Here is a 12,267-nt window from a genome sequence, read left to right as displayed (position 1 = left end):
AATTGAAAAATAATAATTAAAAAAATATTTATTTGAAAAAAAAAATTATTTCAAAAAAAATCATTTGAAAAATTAATTGAAAAAAAAAATTGAAAACTGAAAACGTAAACTCATTTTTTTAGTTTACGTTTTTTCTTCAAAATTTTAAACTAAGACAATCATTTAGGTTGTGTTTGGTAACATTTACGTTTTCAGTTTATGTTTACAAAAATTTTATAAACTGGTTTTTATTTATTTTTAGAAAAACATAAACTACAAACGTGTTTGGTAATTGACAAAATGTTTAAAAAATTTTAAAAATATAAAAAAGAGTGAGAAATGGCAAGTGGTGGCAAGTGGCGGCGGAAGACGGTGGTGGAAAGTGGTGACGGTGGATGGGTGGGTGACGGTGGCGGGTGATGGGTGGTAGCGAGTGGGTGGTAGTGGTGGTAGTAGCAGGTGGTGGTAGGTGGGTGGCGGATGGTGGGTGGTAGCGGGTGGGTGATGGTAGCGGGTGGTGGGCAGTAGCAGGTGGGTGATAGTGGTAGTGGTGGTGGTGGTGGTGGTGGGTGGTGGGTGGTGGCAAGTGGATGGCGGGGGATGGTGGGTGGTGATGGTGGGTGGGTGGGTGACGGTGGCGGGTGGTGGGTGGTAGCGAGTGGGTGGTGGTGGTGGTGGCAAGTGGGTGGCGGATAGCGGGTAGGTGGCGGGTGGTGGTGGTGGTGGGTGGGTGGGTGACAGTGGCGGGTGGTAGGTGGTAGCGAGTGGTGGTGGTGGTGGATGGTGGGTAGTTGTGGCAGGTGGGTGGCGGGTGGGTGGTGGTGGGGGGTGGTAATGGGTAGTGGTAGCGGGTGGGTGGGTGGTAGGTGGCTGGTAGTGGTGGGTAGTTGGTGGTGTCAGGTGGTGGATGGTGGTGGCAGGTAAGTAATGAGTGGTGGTGGCAAGTAGGTGGTGGTGGTGGTGGTGAGTGGGTGACAGGTCGGTGGTGGCTGGTGGGTGATGGTAGCGGGTGGTGGGTGGTGGTGGCAGGTGGTGGTAGGGGGTGGGTGGTGGTGGCGGAAGACGGTAGTGGAAAATGGTGGCGGGTGGTGGGTAATGGGCTCTACAAACCTAAAAGGAAATGAAAAAAAATGGGGGAAAGACAGGGGAAATTGAGGTTTTTAGGTTTAGATTTTCGGAATATTTTTAATATTCTTAATATTTAATTTTTTAAATATTTTAATTTTTTAATTTTTTAAATATTTTTAATATTTTTAATGTTTATACATGCTTAAAAAATTAATTGACAAAAAAATTAATTGACAGAAAATAATTGACATAAAAGTTGTTTGAAAAAAAAAATGATTTGAAAAAAAAAATATTCAAAAAAATTACTTAAAAACAATTAATTGAAAAAAAAAAACATTTTTTTTATTTGAGTATTTTAAAAATAGTTTGGTTATGACTGTTGATCAAAAATACGGATATCGAGTTATGAGTTATGTATTTGATTATCAATTATATATTGAATTAAGTTTTGAAAACTATTTTGAAAACTCATCACCAAACAAATTTTTTTATTTCACATGTCACATCAAACTTTCAAAACTCAATTCCACATACAATTCAAAACTCAATTCAACACTCTATTAAAAAACCATAATCAAACAAATTTTTTGTAGTAGAGGAAAGGGAGCGACAATAGTGGTGAAAGTGATGGATAAGAGGTGGTGGTGGTGGTGGTGGTGATGGCGAAGGAGATTAGTGATGAAGTTGTGGTAGTGGTATGGGAGATGGGCGATGGAGTGGCGGCGGTGGATGAGAGGTAATAGTAGTAGTAGTAGTGGTGGTAGTGGAGTGGTGGCAATGGTAGTAGTCATGGTAGTCGTAGAGGTGAAGTGGCGACAGTGGAAGTAGTGGTGGTGGTGGAATGGCGTTTGCAGTAGTGGTGAAGGTGGTAGAGGAGATGGGTGGTGAGAGAGAGATGAATGAGAGACAGATAAAGGAGAGAGAGAGAGAGAGAGAAAGAGAGACAGAGTGATGAGCGAGAGAGAGACAAAGTGGTCGCTAAAAGTGCATTTTCTTGTAGTGGATCGATAAATCGAGAGGGAGCTCAGTAAATAGAGAAGACGGGAGGGAGAGAGTGAGCAACGCAAACATAGTGATAGAAGAGAGAGGGAGAAAAAGAGAAAGAGAAAGAAATAGAGATAGAGATAGAGAGTGAGAGACAGAAAAGAGACAGAGAGAAGAGAGATACACGAGAGAGACAAAGAGAGATAGAGAGAAGAGAGATGAACGAGAGAGACAATGAGAAAGAAAGAGAGAGAGAGAAAGAGAGACAGAGTGATGAGCGAGAGAGAGACAAAGTGGTCGCTAAAAGTGCATTTTCTTGTAGTGGATCGATAAATCGAGAGGGAGCTCAGTAAATAGAGAAGACGGGAGGGAGAGAGTGAGCAACGCAAACATAGTGGTAGAAGAGAGAGGGAGAAAAAGAGAAAGAGAAAGAAATAGAGATAGAGAGTGAGAGACAGAAAAGAGACAGAGAGAAGAGAGATACACGAGAGAGACAAAGAGAGATAGAGAGAAGAGAGATGAACGAGAGAGACAATGAGAAAGATAGAGAGACAGAGAGAAAGATAGAGAGATGAGCGAGAGAGACAGAGAAAGATGAGAGATGAGAGAGATTGAGAGAAGAGAGATGGGCAAGAGAGATAAAGAGAAGAGAGATGAACGAAAGAGACAGAAAGAGAAGAAATGAGAGAAGAAATAGATGAGTGAGAGACACAGAGAGAGAGAGAGACAAATAGACAGACAAATAGAGAGAGAAGAGTGATGAGTAAGAGAGAGAGAGAGAGAAAGAGAAGAGAGAGATGGAGATGAAAAAATGGATGAAAAGGTATAGACAAAGAGAGAGATAGAGAGAGAGAGAGAGAGAGAGAAAAGAGCGAAAAGAGATAAACGAGAGAAAAACAGAGAGAGATAAGTGAGAGAGGTAAAGAGAAGAGAGATGAGAGAGATAAAGAAAAGAAAGTGCCGTCTCAAAAAGTCACATTTTTTGGCGACAGCAAGTTATGCCGTCTCAAAAAGTCACATTTTTTGCTTGAGACGGCAAGTTGTGCCGTTGCAAAAAAGTTCTGTCTCATAAGCCCACTTTTCTTGTAGTGAATCGTAGATAAAAATTTTCAACACATTTTTTATTAAAATTTAGTCAAATTATTTATATGTATGTCTATGTGTATATAAATATTTTAAAATGTATATTGTTTGTATATTACCCTTTTTATTGTATTTAGTAAGTAAATCTAAAATAGAGATATGTAGTTAGTGGTTTTGAGTTGGTTATGATCAAAGTTAGGGGTTATTGGTGAAAATGATGTTAGTTATAAGATGTGGTTATGAGATATGTGATGGTGGTTATGATCAAAATGGTATGGTTACGAGCCAAAAGGTATTGGTTATGAGATGTGGTTATGAGATATGTGATTAGTGGTTATGAGTAAAGTGGTGTGGTTATGAGCCAAAGAATGTTGGTTATGAGATATGTGATTAGTGGTTATGAGTAAAGTGGTGTGGTTATGAGTCAAAGAATGTTGGTTATGAGGTATGTGATTAGTGGTTATAAGTAAAGTGGTGTGGTTATGAGCCAAAGAATGTTGGTTATGAGATATGTGATTAGTGGTTATGAGTAAAGTGGTGTGGTTATGAGCCAAAGAATGTTGATTATGAGTATGTGATTAGTGGTTATGAGTAAAGTGGTGTGGTTATGAGTCAAAGAATGTTGGTTATGAGATATGTGATTAGTGGTTATAAGTAAAGTGATGTGGTTATGAGCCAAAGAATGTTGGTTATGAGATATGTGATTAGTATTTATAAGTAAAGTGGTATGGTTATGAGCCAAAGAGTATTGATTATGAGATATATGACTAATGGTTATGAGATATGTGATGTTAATTATGATCAAAGTGTTGTGACTATGAGCCAACACTACAAGAAAAAACACCTTTAGTGACCACCTATTTTTAGTTGGTCACAAAAAGTATAGTAATCTGCCACCAAAATTTATTTTGGTCACGGATGATGGTGTTTTAGTGACCAACATTTTTTTGGTGGCTAATAGTTAAGTATTTGTGACCAAATAGAAAATGTGGTCGCCAAACGTGATGGCGGGAGCGTGAAAAAAAAAGGCGGGACATCAAATCTTTTGGCTACCAGCAGATGTTGGTCGCGAAAAGGAAATAAACTACGTCGTTTGGAAAAAAATTAAATAAAAAATGTTCCTGAGCCTTGATCTTCCCTCATTGTTGCCCTCTTCCTTAATAAAAAAAAGTTTCCTATTTCCTTGATCTTCCGATCGGTTCATCAAGCCCTACCCACCATCTCCTCACTTCGTCCCTTGGGTTTGCCGCTCTTCATCTTCGCCTCCGCCTTGTACTTACCAGGTTAGTGTCTCTCTCTCTCAATCTCTCTCTCTGTTCATGTATATATATATATATAATCGATCGATTTATGGTCCCCTGTGTTCCTGTTTTTCATCGTTGCAACTCCATCTTTGGTTTTTTTAACAATTCCACTTCGGTCAATTCTGAAAATCCCAAAAAATTGTGCATAATTATACATTGGTAAAAGAAAAACATTTTCAAAATTCATTTGGGGTCAATTGATCACACTCACCTCCTTGTAGCTCCGCCCATGTCTATATGTAGTCTCTTTATTATCATATTATTATTTTTGGTTACTTTATGTGGTTTACAAGCAGATTAATGCTTTTACACATCCTTTAATTAGTCATATAAATATGGTAACCGTGGATGCCTGTAAGTTGCAAAATTTTCTTTTGTTGCTAAGTATTGTTTTAAACCTAGTCTGTTTATTTGTCAGCCTTAAAGGAGGCTTGTAATTGATGGTCAATCTGGTCCAGTTGAATATTCTAATGGAATTCTATTACTACTATGAGTACACAAAAGGAATTATCCACATTTTCTGCTAAATTTTGCATTGATACACAATTGTTACATTAATAGTGTTATGTAGTTGACAAGATATTATGGAAATTTTTAATAGAAAGCAACCGTAGTCTTTTTGGTCCAGTGTTAAGGCTTGAGTCAGATCTTTTGAATGTATGATAAATTCATTATCAATCACTATTCATTGACTCATAGATTAAGATAGGACTGTATTTCATTTCCAACTTGCCCATAACCTTATTTAAAATAAAAAATAAATAAATAAATTTGCCCATATCTTAGTCCCATTTTCTCCCTTGGAAGGGGTGTGGTGTTGAGTTGGTATTGCAACAATTCAGGTAAGGCAATTTGTGAGTTTATATATATCTAAGTTTTGGGAGTTTTCAAAATTAGTTTTACTTATTTTTTAAGAAAATTTATATCGCCTTACTTATGAATCTTATATTGGAAACTGAGAGAAAATTGAAAGGTTTAATAAAATGTCTATCCATACGGAGCTATGGCTTTAAAGTATGAGCATGGCACTATAATAGGGCAGTGTATAGTGGAAATCACTTCCAATCTTAAAGATGTGATAAGTGGCTCGATCAAATGGTGAAGTGATGGTTGATTTGTAAAAGGTGTGATTTCAAAATTTTGAATAATAAAACCATGAAAGGTTCTTCTTTCTTATGTAATACCCAATGCAGAGCAAAATGAAATATCTGTCCTATTATATGCTTTTTATTTTACATTGTTGTATTAAACATTTTTACGTGACAATTCCTTCAAATAAAAGATGTTGTACTAATAAGAGCAATTCTATAGACCACTAATTTGTCATCACTAATCCCACCACTAATGAGGTGACAATTGAAAAAAAAAAACAAGGCACAAACATTGTGCCTTATTTATATTTATTTTTTTTTCATTTCAATTGCCACCTCACTAGTGGTGGGATTAGTGATAGCAAATTAGTGGTCTATAGCATTGCTCACGAACACATTGTGGTAGTGGGTGAGACCCACTGCCACATCATTAGAGCCACCGCTAATTAGTTGTCTAAAACATTTCTCATTTTGTTAGACAAACTTCAACATCACACTTGAACCATCATGTGACCATTTTTAGTGAGAGCAAGAGACTCAAATTCACATGTTCATAATAATGCAAGGATTGAACATAGAGTACATATACCCACTTTCTTGCAATGTCTATTTGGAAGAAGCCATTGAAGGGTGAAAATAAAGTGCACAAATGGTCCCCGAAATTTCCCGATATGGAGAACCAGAGGCAGCTCGAAATGCAAATCGCAAGCTTCTGTGAAGTGTCTTTAAAAAAAAGAAAGAAACATTTAAGGGACTGTTTGTTGTACATGGATTTTAATTTCTCACTGGAGCACTGCAAATATCATCAATGGTGCTTGAATGAATAATAATGCATAGTCTCTGTCCTTGTTTTTTGGATTGTTTCAATTTGGCTTTTGGCCCTTTTTTCTTCTTAGAAATAGAAATAGTATATGGTTTATTTGCTATAAGAATTGTAAGTACTGACCTTGCACATGTAAGTATTTTGAAGGAAAATCTACTATACATACCAAATAATGAATTCAAGCTATTAATCATAGTCACATAGGGACATAAGACCAAACCATTTTGGCCGTAATTGAAAATATCACAATGAGGCAGTAACACCACTTCAAGACATAATCAATTATCACAATGGATTGTAATTAATTTTGATTTGACAATTTATTTGTTTCACTACCATAATTGACCTGTAATTAAATATTAGAATAGTTTATAACTAATGTTAATTTAGACCAAGACTTGCATATGATATAAAATAAAATAAAATAAAAAGAATGTAATTATAGCATCACTCTTGATTGAATACAAGGTCTATGCTAAGAAGTATTTTAGGGGTCAAAGTGTGAGAGTAGGTTCATGTTATTTGGCCATATAGCTAAGACAAAATGTAGCATCTAGTCAACCTCAAATGTGCATTGATTTTTAAGAATTTTTAATATTTTTTGGGAGTAAACTTAACTTTAATTGCTTCTATAAAGAAATGAACTATACTTTAATGACCTTTGTAATATGTTACTGACCCTTTATTTGTCTTTAATTTTGTCTTTAATTTTGTCCTATCTTAATGTATGAAATACAGTCCTATCTTAATCTATGAGTCAATGAATAGTGATTGGTCCAGTGTACTTGAACTTTTAGATTTAGCAAGACGCAATGCCATGGAAATTTATTGGTCATGCTTTATTCTCATTAATCATGGACATCTTCATTATCATTATTTAAAATTATTGTTTCTAAAAAGTTTGTTATTAACTTATTACAAAGCTCTTGACCAGGCTGCATGTTTTAGATAGTTTAGTATATATAGATAATCTAAAATGAATAAATTAAACTTAATATGGGCATGATTTTTTTTTTTAAATTACATGTTTTAGATAGTTTAGTAAATTGCTCTTGTTTCATCGAATGCTCTCTGCAATTTGTCAACTCACTGCCCTCATTTCTATTTCTAGTGAAGAATCCATATCTATGTCTATGTCTATATCTATATCTCTATCATTTGAGTTTCATACATACTTTCTGATTTATTTTTTTTTAATATCTATCATTTGATTTTCATACATAGACTTTTAACAATTTAATAATTAGATGTTTTTAATTTATTTAACTTATTCTTACCTCCTATGTTGTAAAAAAAATTATCACTTCGATAATTTCTTTAAAAAAAAAAAACAAATAATCCTATAAATTGTACACAACAAATAATTTATTTGACAAATCTATAAGATGAAGATATGGTTCATTGAATATATCTGTACACTTTATTAAAAAGCATTCCCACCATTCCTTTCTTATGTATATATTGGATATTCTCTTTTCTCTCTCCCTATTGGATATCCATAGTGTTGGTCCTAGGTGATCTATTCTCTTTTCTCTATTCTCTTTTTTCTTTTCAAATAATCCATATCTATTCTCTTTTCTCTTTTCAGTTAATATAATTTGGTTCTTTGTGCTGTAGCAGCAGCTTCATGCTGCAGTAGCAACTTCCTGTTGGTTCTTAATATTTTTTTTCTTCTTTTCTTGGCAGCAGCATTAGTGTTCAATATTATGCTTATTGAATACTAAAACAACCATAATGGAATCAATAACTATTATAGTTGAATAATATAGGAAGGAATGTGAGATTTGATGCTTGCCTAAAGCGTATAAATAACTTTTTCACCTTATAACAAAATTAACCTCCAAAATAGGAATAAAATTCATTTTTAGTTAATTGGTTTTTGCTTTATTCACCTAACATAATCTTCACTTTGTAGGTCACCAAATATGGACAAGAGTTGGATGTCAATTAGGAATAGATTGAGTTCGGAGTATAGAGAAGGGGTTAAGTCATTTCTCCAATTTGCAATGACAAATGTTGGCGTAGATAATAGAATTCGTTGTCCGTGTATGGATTGCCTAAATTTTGAACATCATACCTTTAAGGATGTGGAATATCATTTGATCCGAAAAGGGATATCACTTTCATACAAGACTTGGGTGCACCATGGGGAAACTGTTTCTGTCAATCAACCTCGTGTGTGGAATAATGACAATGACATTGAAGGTGTTGGTGATGAAGGGACAACCAATGAATGCCTTCACGTGGAAGATGAATTGTATGATATGTTAAATGACTGTCACATGGCGCATATTTTTGATGATGATGAAGAGGGTGAGCAGAATGATAATGAGCAAAGAGAAGATGGACGAAACTTTGATAAATTGTTAGAGGATGCTCGTCGTCCATTATACCTTGGCTGTCAGAAGTTTACTTTGTTATCATTTGTCGTTAAGATGCTTCATATAAAAGTTTTAAACAAGTGGAGCAATAAGTCTTTTGACATGTTGTTAGGCGTATTGAAAGACCTTTTACCAGAAAGTGATCAAAAGGTTCCATGGACCCTTTATGAAGCGAAGAAATTTTTACGTGATTTGGGTTTAGGATATGTGCCTATTCATGCATGTAAGTATGATTGTGCTCTTTTTTGGAAGGAAAATGCAAATTTAGAAAATTGTTCAATTTGTAAGGAGCCTAGATACAAAATGAATGATGGCAAAGGTAAGAAGATACCTCATAAAATTTTGAGATATTTTCTGTTGACACCAAGGTTGCAAAGATTATACATGTCGAGAAAAACAGCTGGAGATATGCGATGGCATAAAGAAAAACGTGTTGATGATGGCATCTTAAGGCATCCAGCCGATGGTGAGGCGTGGAAGGATTTTGATAGGCAACATGTTGTGTTTGCCCAAGAACCACGTAATGTGAGGTTAGGGTTGGCCACCGATGGTTTCAACCCTTTTGGAAATTTGAGCAACTCATATAGTATGTGGCCTGTGGTAGTTATGCCTTATAACCTACCACCGTGGAAGTGTATGAAGCAACCATTTTCCATGATGTCATTGCTTATTCCTGGACCGCAAGCACCCGGGAGAGATATTGATGTTTACTTGAGGCCATTAATTGACGAGTTGAAGGAGTTATGGGAAGATGGTGTAGTTACTTATGATGCCTCAACTGGGGCAAGTTTCCGAATGCATGCAACTGTTATGTGGACTATTAATGACTTCCCTGCATATGGTAACTTGTCAGGGTGGAGTACAAAAGGATATTTGGCTTGTCCCAATTGTAATGAGAATGCATCATCACAACGGTTAAGAAGTAAGATAGGATACACTGGTGCTCGCCGATACTTACCTGAAGACCATCCTTGGCGAAGAAGTAAGCTGTTTAATGGTAAGGCAGATCATCGAGCAAGACCTTCGGAGTTGTCAGGAGAACAAATTTTAAATCAATTGGATTCAGGAACATTTAAACCATTTGGGAAGCATCCAAGCAACCAAAAAAGAAAAAGGGATGAAAATACCGTCCTGAATTGGACAAAGAAAAGCATATTTTTTGAATTGCCTTACTGGAAGACACTCAAGTTACGACATAACCTCGATGTCATGCACATAGAGAAGAACATATGTGATAATTTAATTGGGACTTTGTTGAGCATTGATGGGAAGAACAAGGATACGGAAAAAGCACGCATGGATTTAGAGGATATGAAAATTAGGAAGGATTTGCACTTAAAGAGGCGCGCGGATGGGTCCTTTGAAAAGCCCATTGCATTGTTCACATTGTCCCTAAAGGAAAGACAAGGTTTTTGCGAGTTCTTAAAATCGATTAGGTATCCTGATGGGTATGCAGCAAACATCTCTATGTGTGTGAGCACAAAGGGCGGCAAGTTATCCGGTTTGAAAAGCCATGATTGCCATGTCCTTATACAACGACTTCTTCCTATTGGAATGCGTGGGTATCTTAACAAGGACATTTCTATTGCATTGTTTGAGTTGGGAAATTACTTTCAACAGTTATGTTCAAAAACAGTGAGGGTGAATGATTTGGAAAAATTACAAGAGAGCATAGTACTCATACTTTGCAAGCTAGAAAAAAATTTTCCACCTGCATTCTTTGATGTGATGGTTCACTTAGCTATTCACTTGCCTCGCGAAGCCATTCTTGGAGGGCCAGTGCAATATCGATGGATGTACCCTATCGAAAGGTATTTTTATGCTCTTTTATGTGAAATTATATATTTTTTAATATTATAGTATACCCATATATACGGTTTACATAATAATTTCATATTATTTGTTGAAGATTACTCGGGATTTTGAAAGGGTATGTAGCAAATCGAGCTCACCCAGAAGGTTCAATTGCAGAAGCTTACATTGTCAAAGAATGCCTAACTTTTTGCTCTATGTATCTTGGTGGGATTGAAACCGTATTTAACAGAGAGGAAAGAAATGAAGATGGTGGTGATGTTGGCTCAGGGCATTCAGTTTTTTCACAAAAAGTCCGTACTTTTGGGCTAACTCAAAGGGCAGTTGACGTGTCTGAGAATGAAAGAAAAGTGGCTCATTGGTTTATCTTGTATAATAGTCCTGAAATTGATGAATATCTAGAGTATGTTCTCATTTAGTTAAGTCTATGCAAAATGCTTTTCATTATGATCACACTCAAGTACTAATTATTCACATTTGATTTTTCAAGTAGAGAACACAAGAATCAGTTACAAAATGCAAATGTACATGACATTACAAGACAACAACAAGAAGAATTTCCTAGGTGGTTCAAAGAGCGGGTAATATATAAGATACATAGATAATATGTAACCTCTCATCATAAACATAATTCACTGTTCGTAGATTGATATTAACATCATGCATCCTTGTCACATGTTCATGTAGATAAATCAATTACGAGCTGAAGGATCATCGGAAGCAACTGATGAGTTGTGGTCATTAGCTAATGGTCCTAGTCCAATAGTGAATATTTATTCAGGTTGTATTTGTAATGGCATTCGATTTCACACGAAAGAGCGAGACAACCGTCGTAAAAGTCAAAATAGTGGGTTGGTTGTTCAAGGGGATCATCATGGTATGTCAATTGATTTCTATGGTCAGTTGAATAAAGTTTGGGAAATGACATACATGTTCGGGCATCGAGTTGTGTTGTTTCAATGCAAATGGTTTAACACTGGTAGCAACAGAACATTTCGCACTGAAACACATTTGACAACCATTGATGTAAGAAGCCGTTGGTATCAAAATGACCCATTTGTCTTGCCAAGTCAGGTGCAACAAGTTTTTTATGTCAATGATACCAAATTAGGTGAACATTGGAAAGTCGTAGAGCGATTTCAACGTCGAGGAATATGGAATGTGCCGGAGCTTGAGGATGTAGATCCCGATGCTAATGAATTGCCTATTCCGAATGATGTGTTCCAGCAGGACGAGACCACTGAAATTGTCCAAATCAGCATTGCAGATTCCATTAGCAACACTTTACGTAGGACTGATATTGCACCTGATATTATTCCAAGTCAAGTGGTTCTGCAATCTAGTACAAGTGTACATGTAGAGGGTCCAAACAGAGATGATTTTATCTGTGATGATAATGATCAACATTCAAATGATCCTAGTGATGATGAAGATGAATTTCATAGTCATAGTAACTCGGATACAGATGATGATATAGAGCCTTGATTGTAATATCCTTTATTTTTTGCATTATCAAGTCATTTTCATTGTAATGCTCTTGATTGTAATGGCATGGCCTTGTTAATGAAGACATGTTTAGTTACAACAAGTCTGGAATGTTGTACCTATTGCTTCATTGTGGTCCATTTGGAAACATCGGAATCTGTCTGAATCTGTTTGAAGCTGTGTTTGTTCTACTGTCTCCTCTGTGTGCTGCTGCTGAAGTGCTCTATGTTTTTTTTTCTCTTCTGTTTGGTGATGCT

General features: G+C 36.1%; 1 protein-coding gene across 1 annotated transcript; it reads left to right on the top strand.

Annotated features, from left to right (window-relative positions):
* The first annotated feature begins 1,751 nt into the window (after nucleotides 1–1,751).
* LOC145814158 (uncharacterized) lies at nucleotides 1,752–12,010 on the top strand. Its single transcript, XM_082910681.1, has 5 exons — nucleotides 1,752–1,783; nucleotides 8,248–10,524; nucleotides 10,623–10,928; nucleotides 11,019–11,106; nucleotides 11,213–12,010. The coding sequence occupies exons 1-5, from the start codon at nucleotides 1,752–1,754 to the stop codon at nucleotides 12,008–12,010; spliced, it is 3,501 nt and encodes a 1,166-aa protein (XP_082766807.1).
* Nucleotides 12,011–12,267: the final 257 nt, after the last annotated feature.

This window comes from Camellia sinensis, unplaced genomic scaffold (assembly GCF_055761805.1).
Source record: "Camellia sinensis isolate YWXY unplaced genomic scaffold, ASM5576180v1 Unanchor1, whole genome shotgun sequence".
Taxonomy (NCBI): domain Eukaryota; kingdom Viridiplantae; phylum Streptophyta; class Magnoliopsida; order Ericales; family Theaceae; genus Camellia; species Camellia sinensis.
The sequence above is the reverse complement of the archived record's forward strand: the minus strand, read 5'-3'. Positions and strand labels throughout refer to the sequence as shown.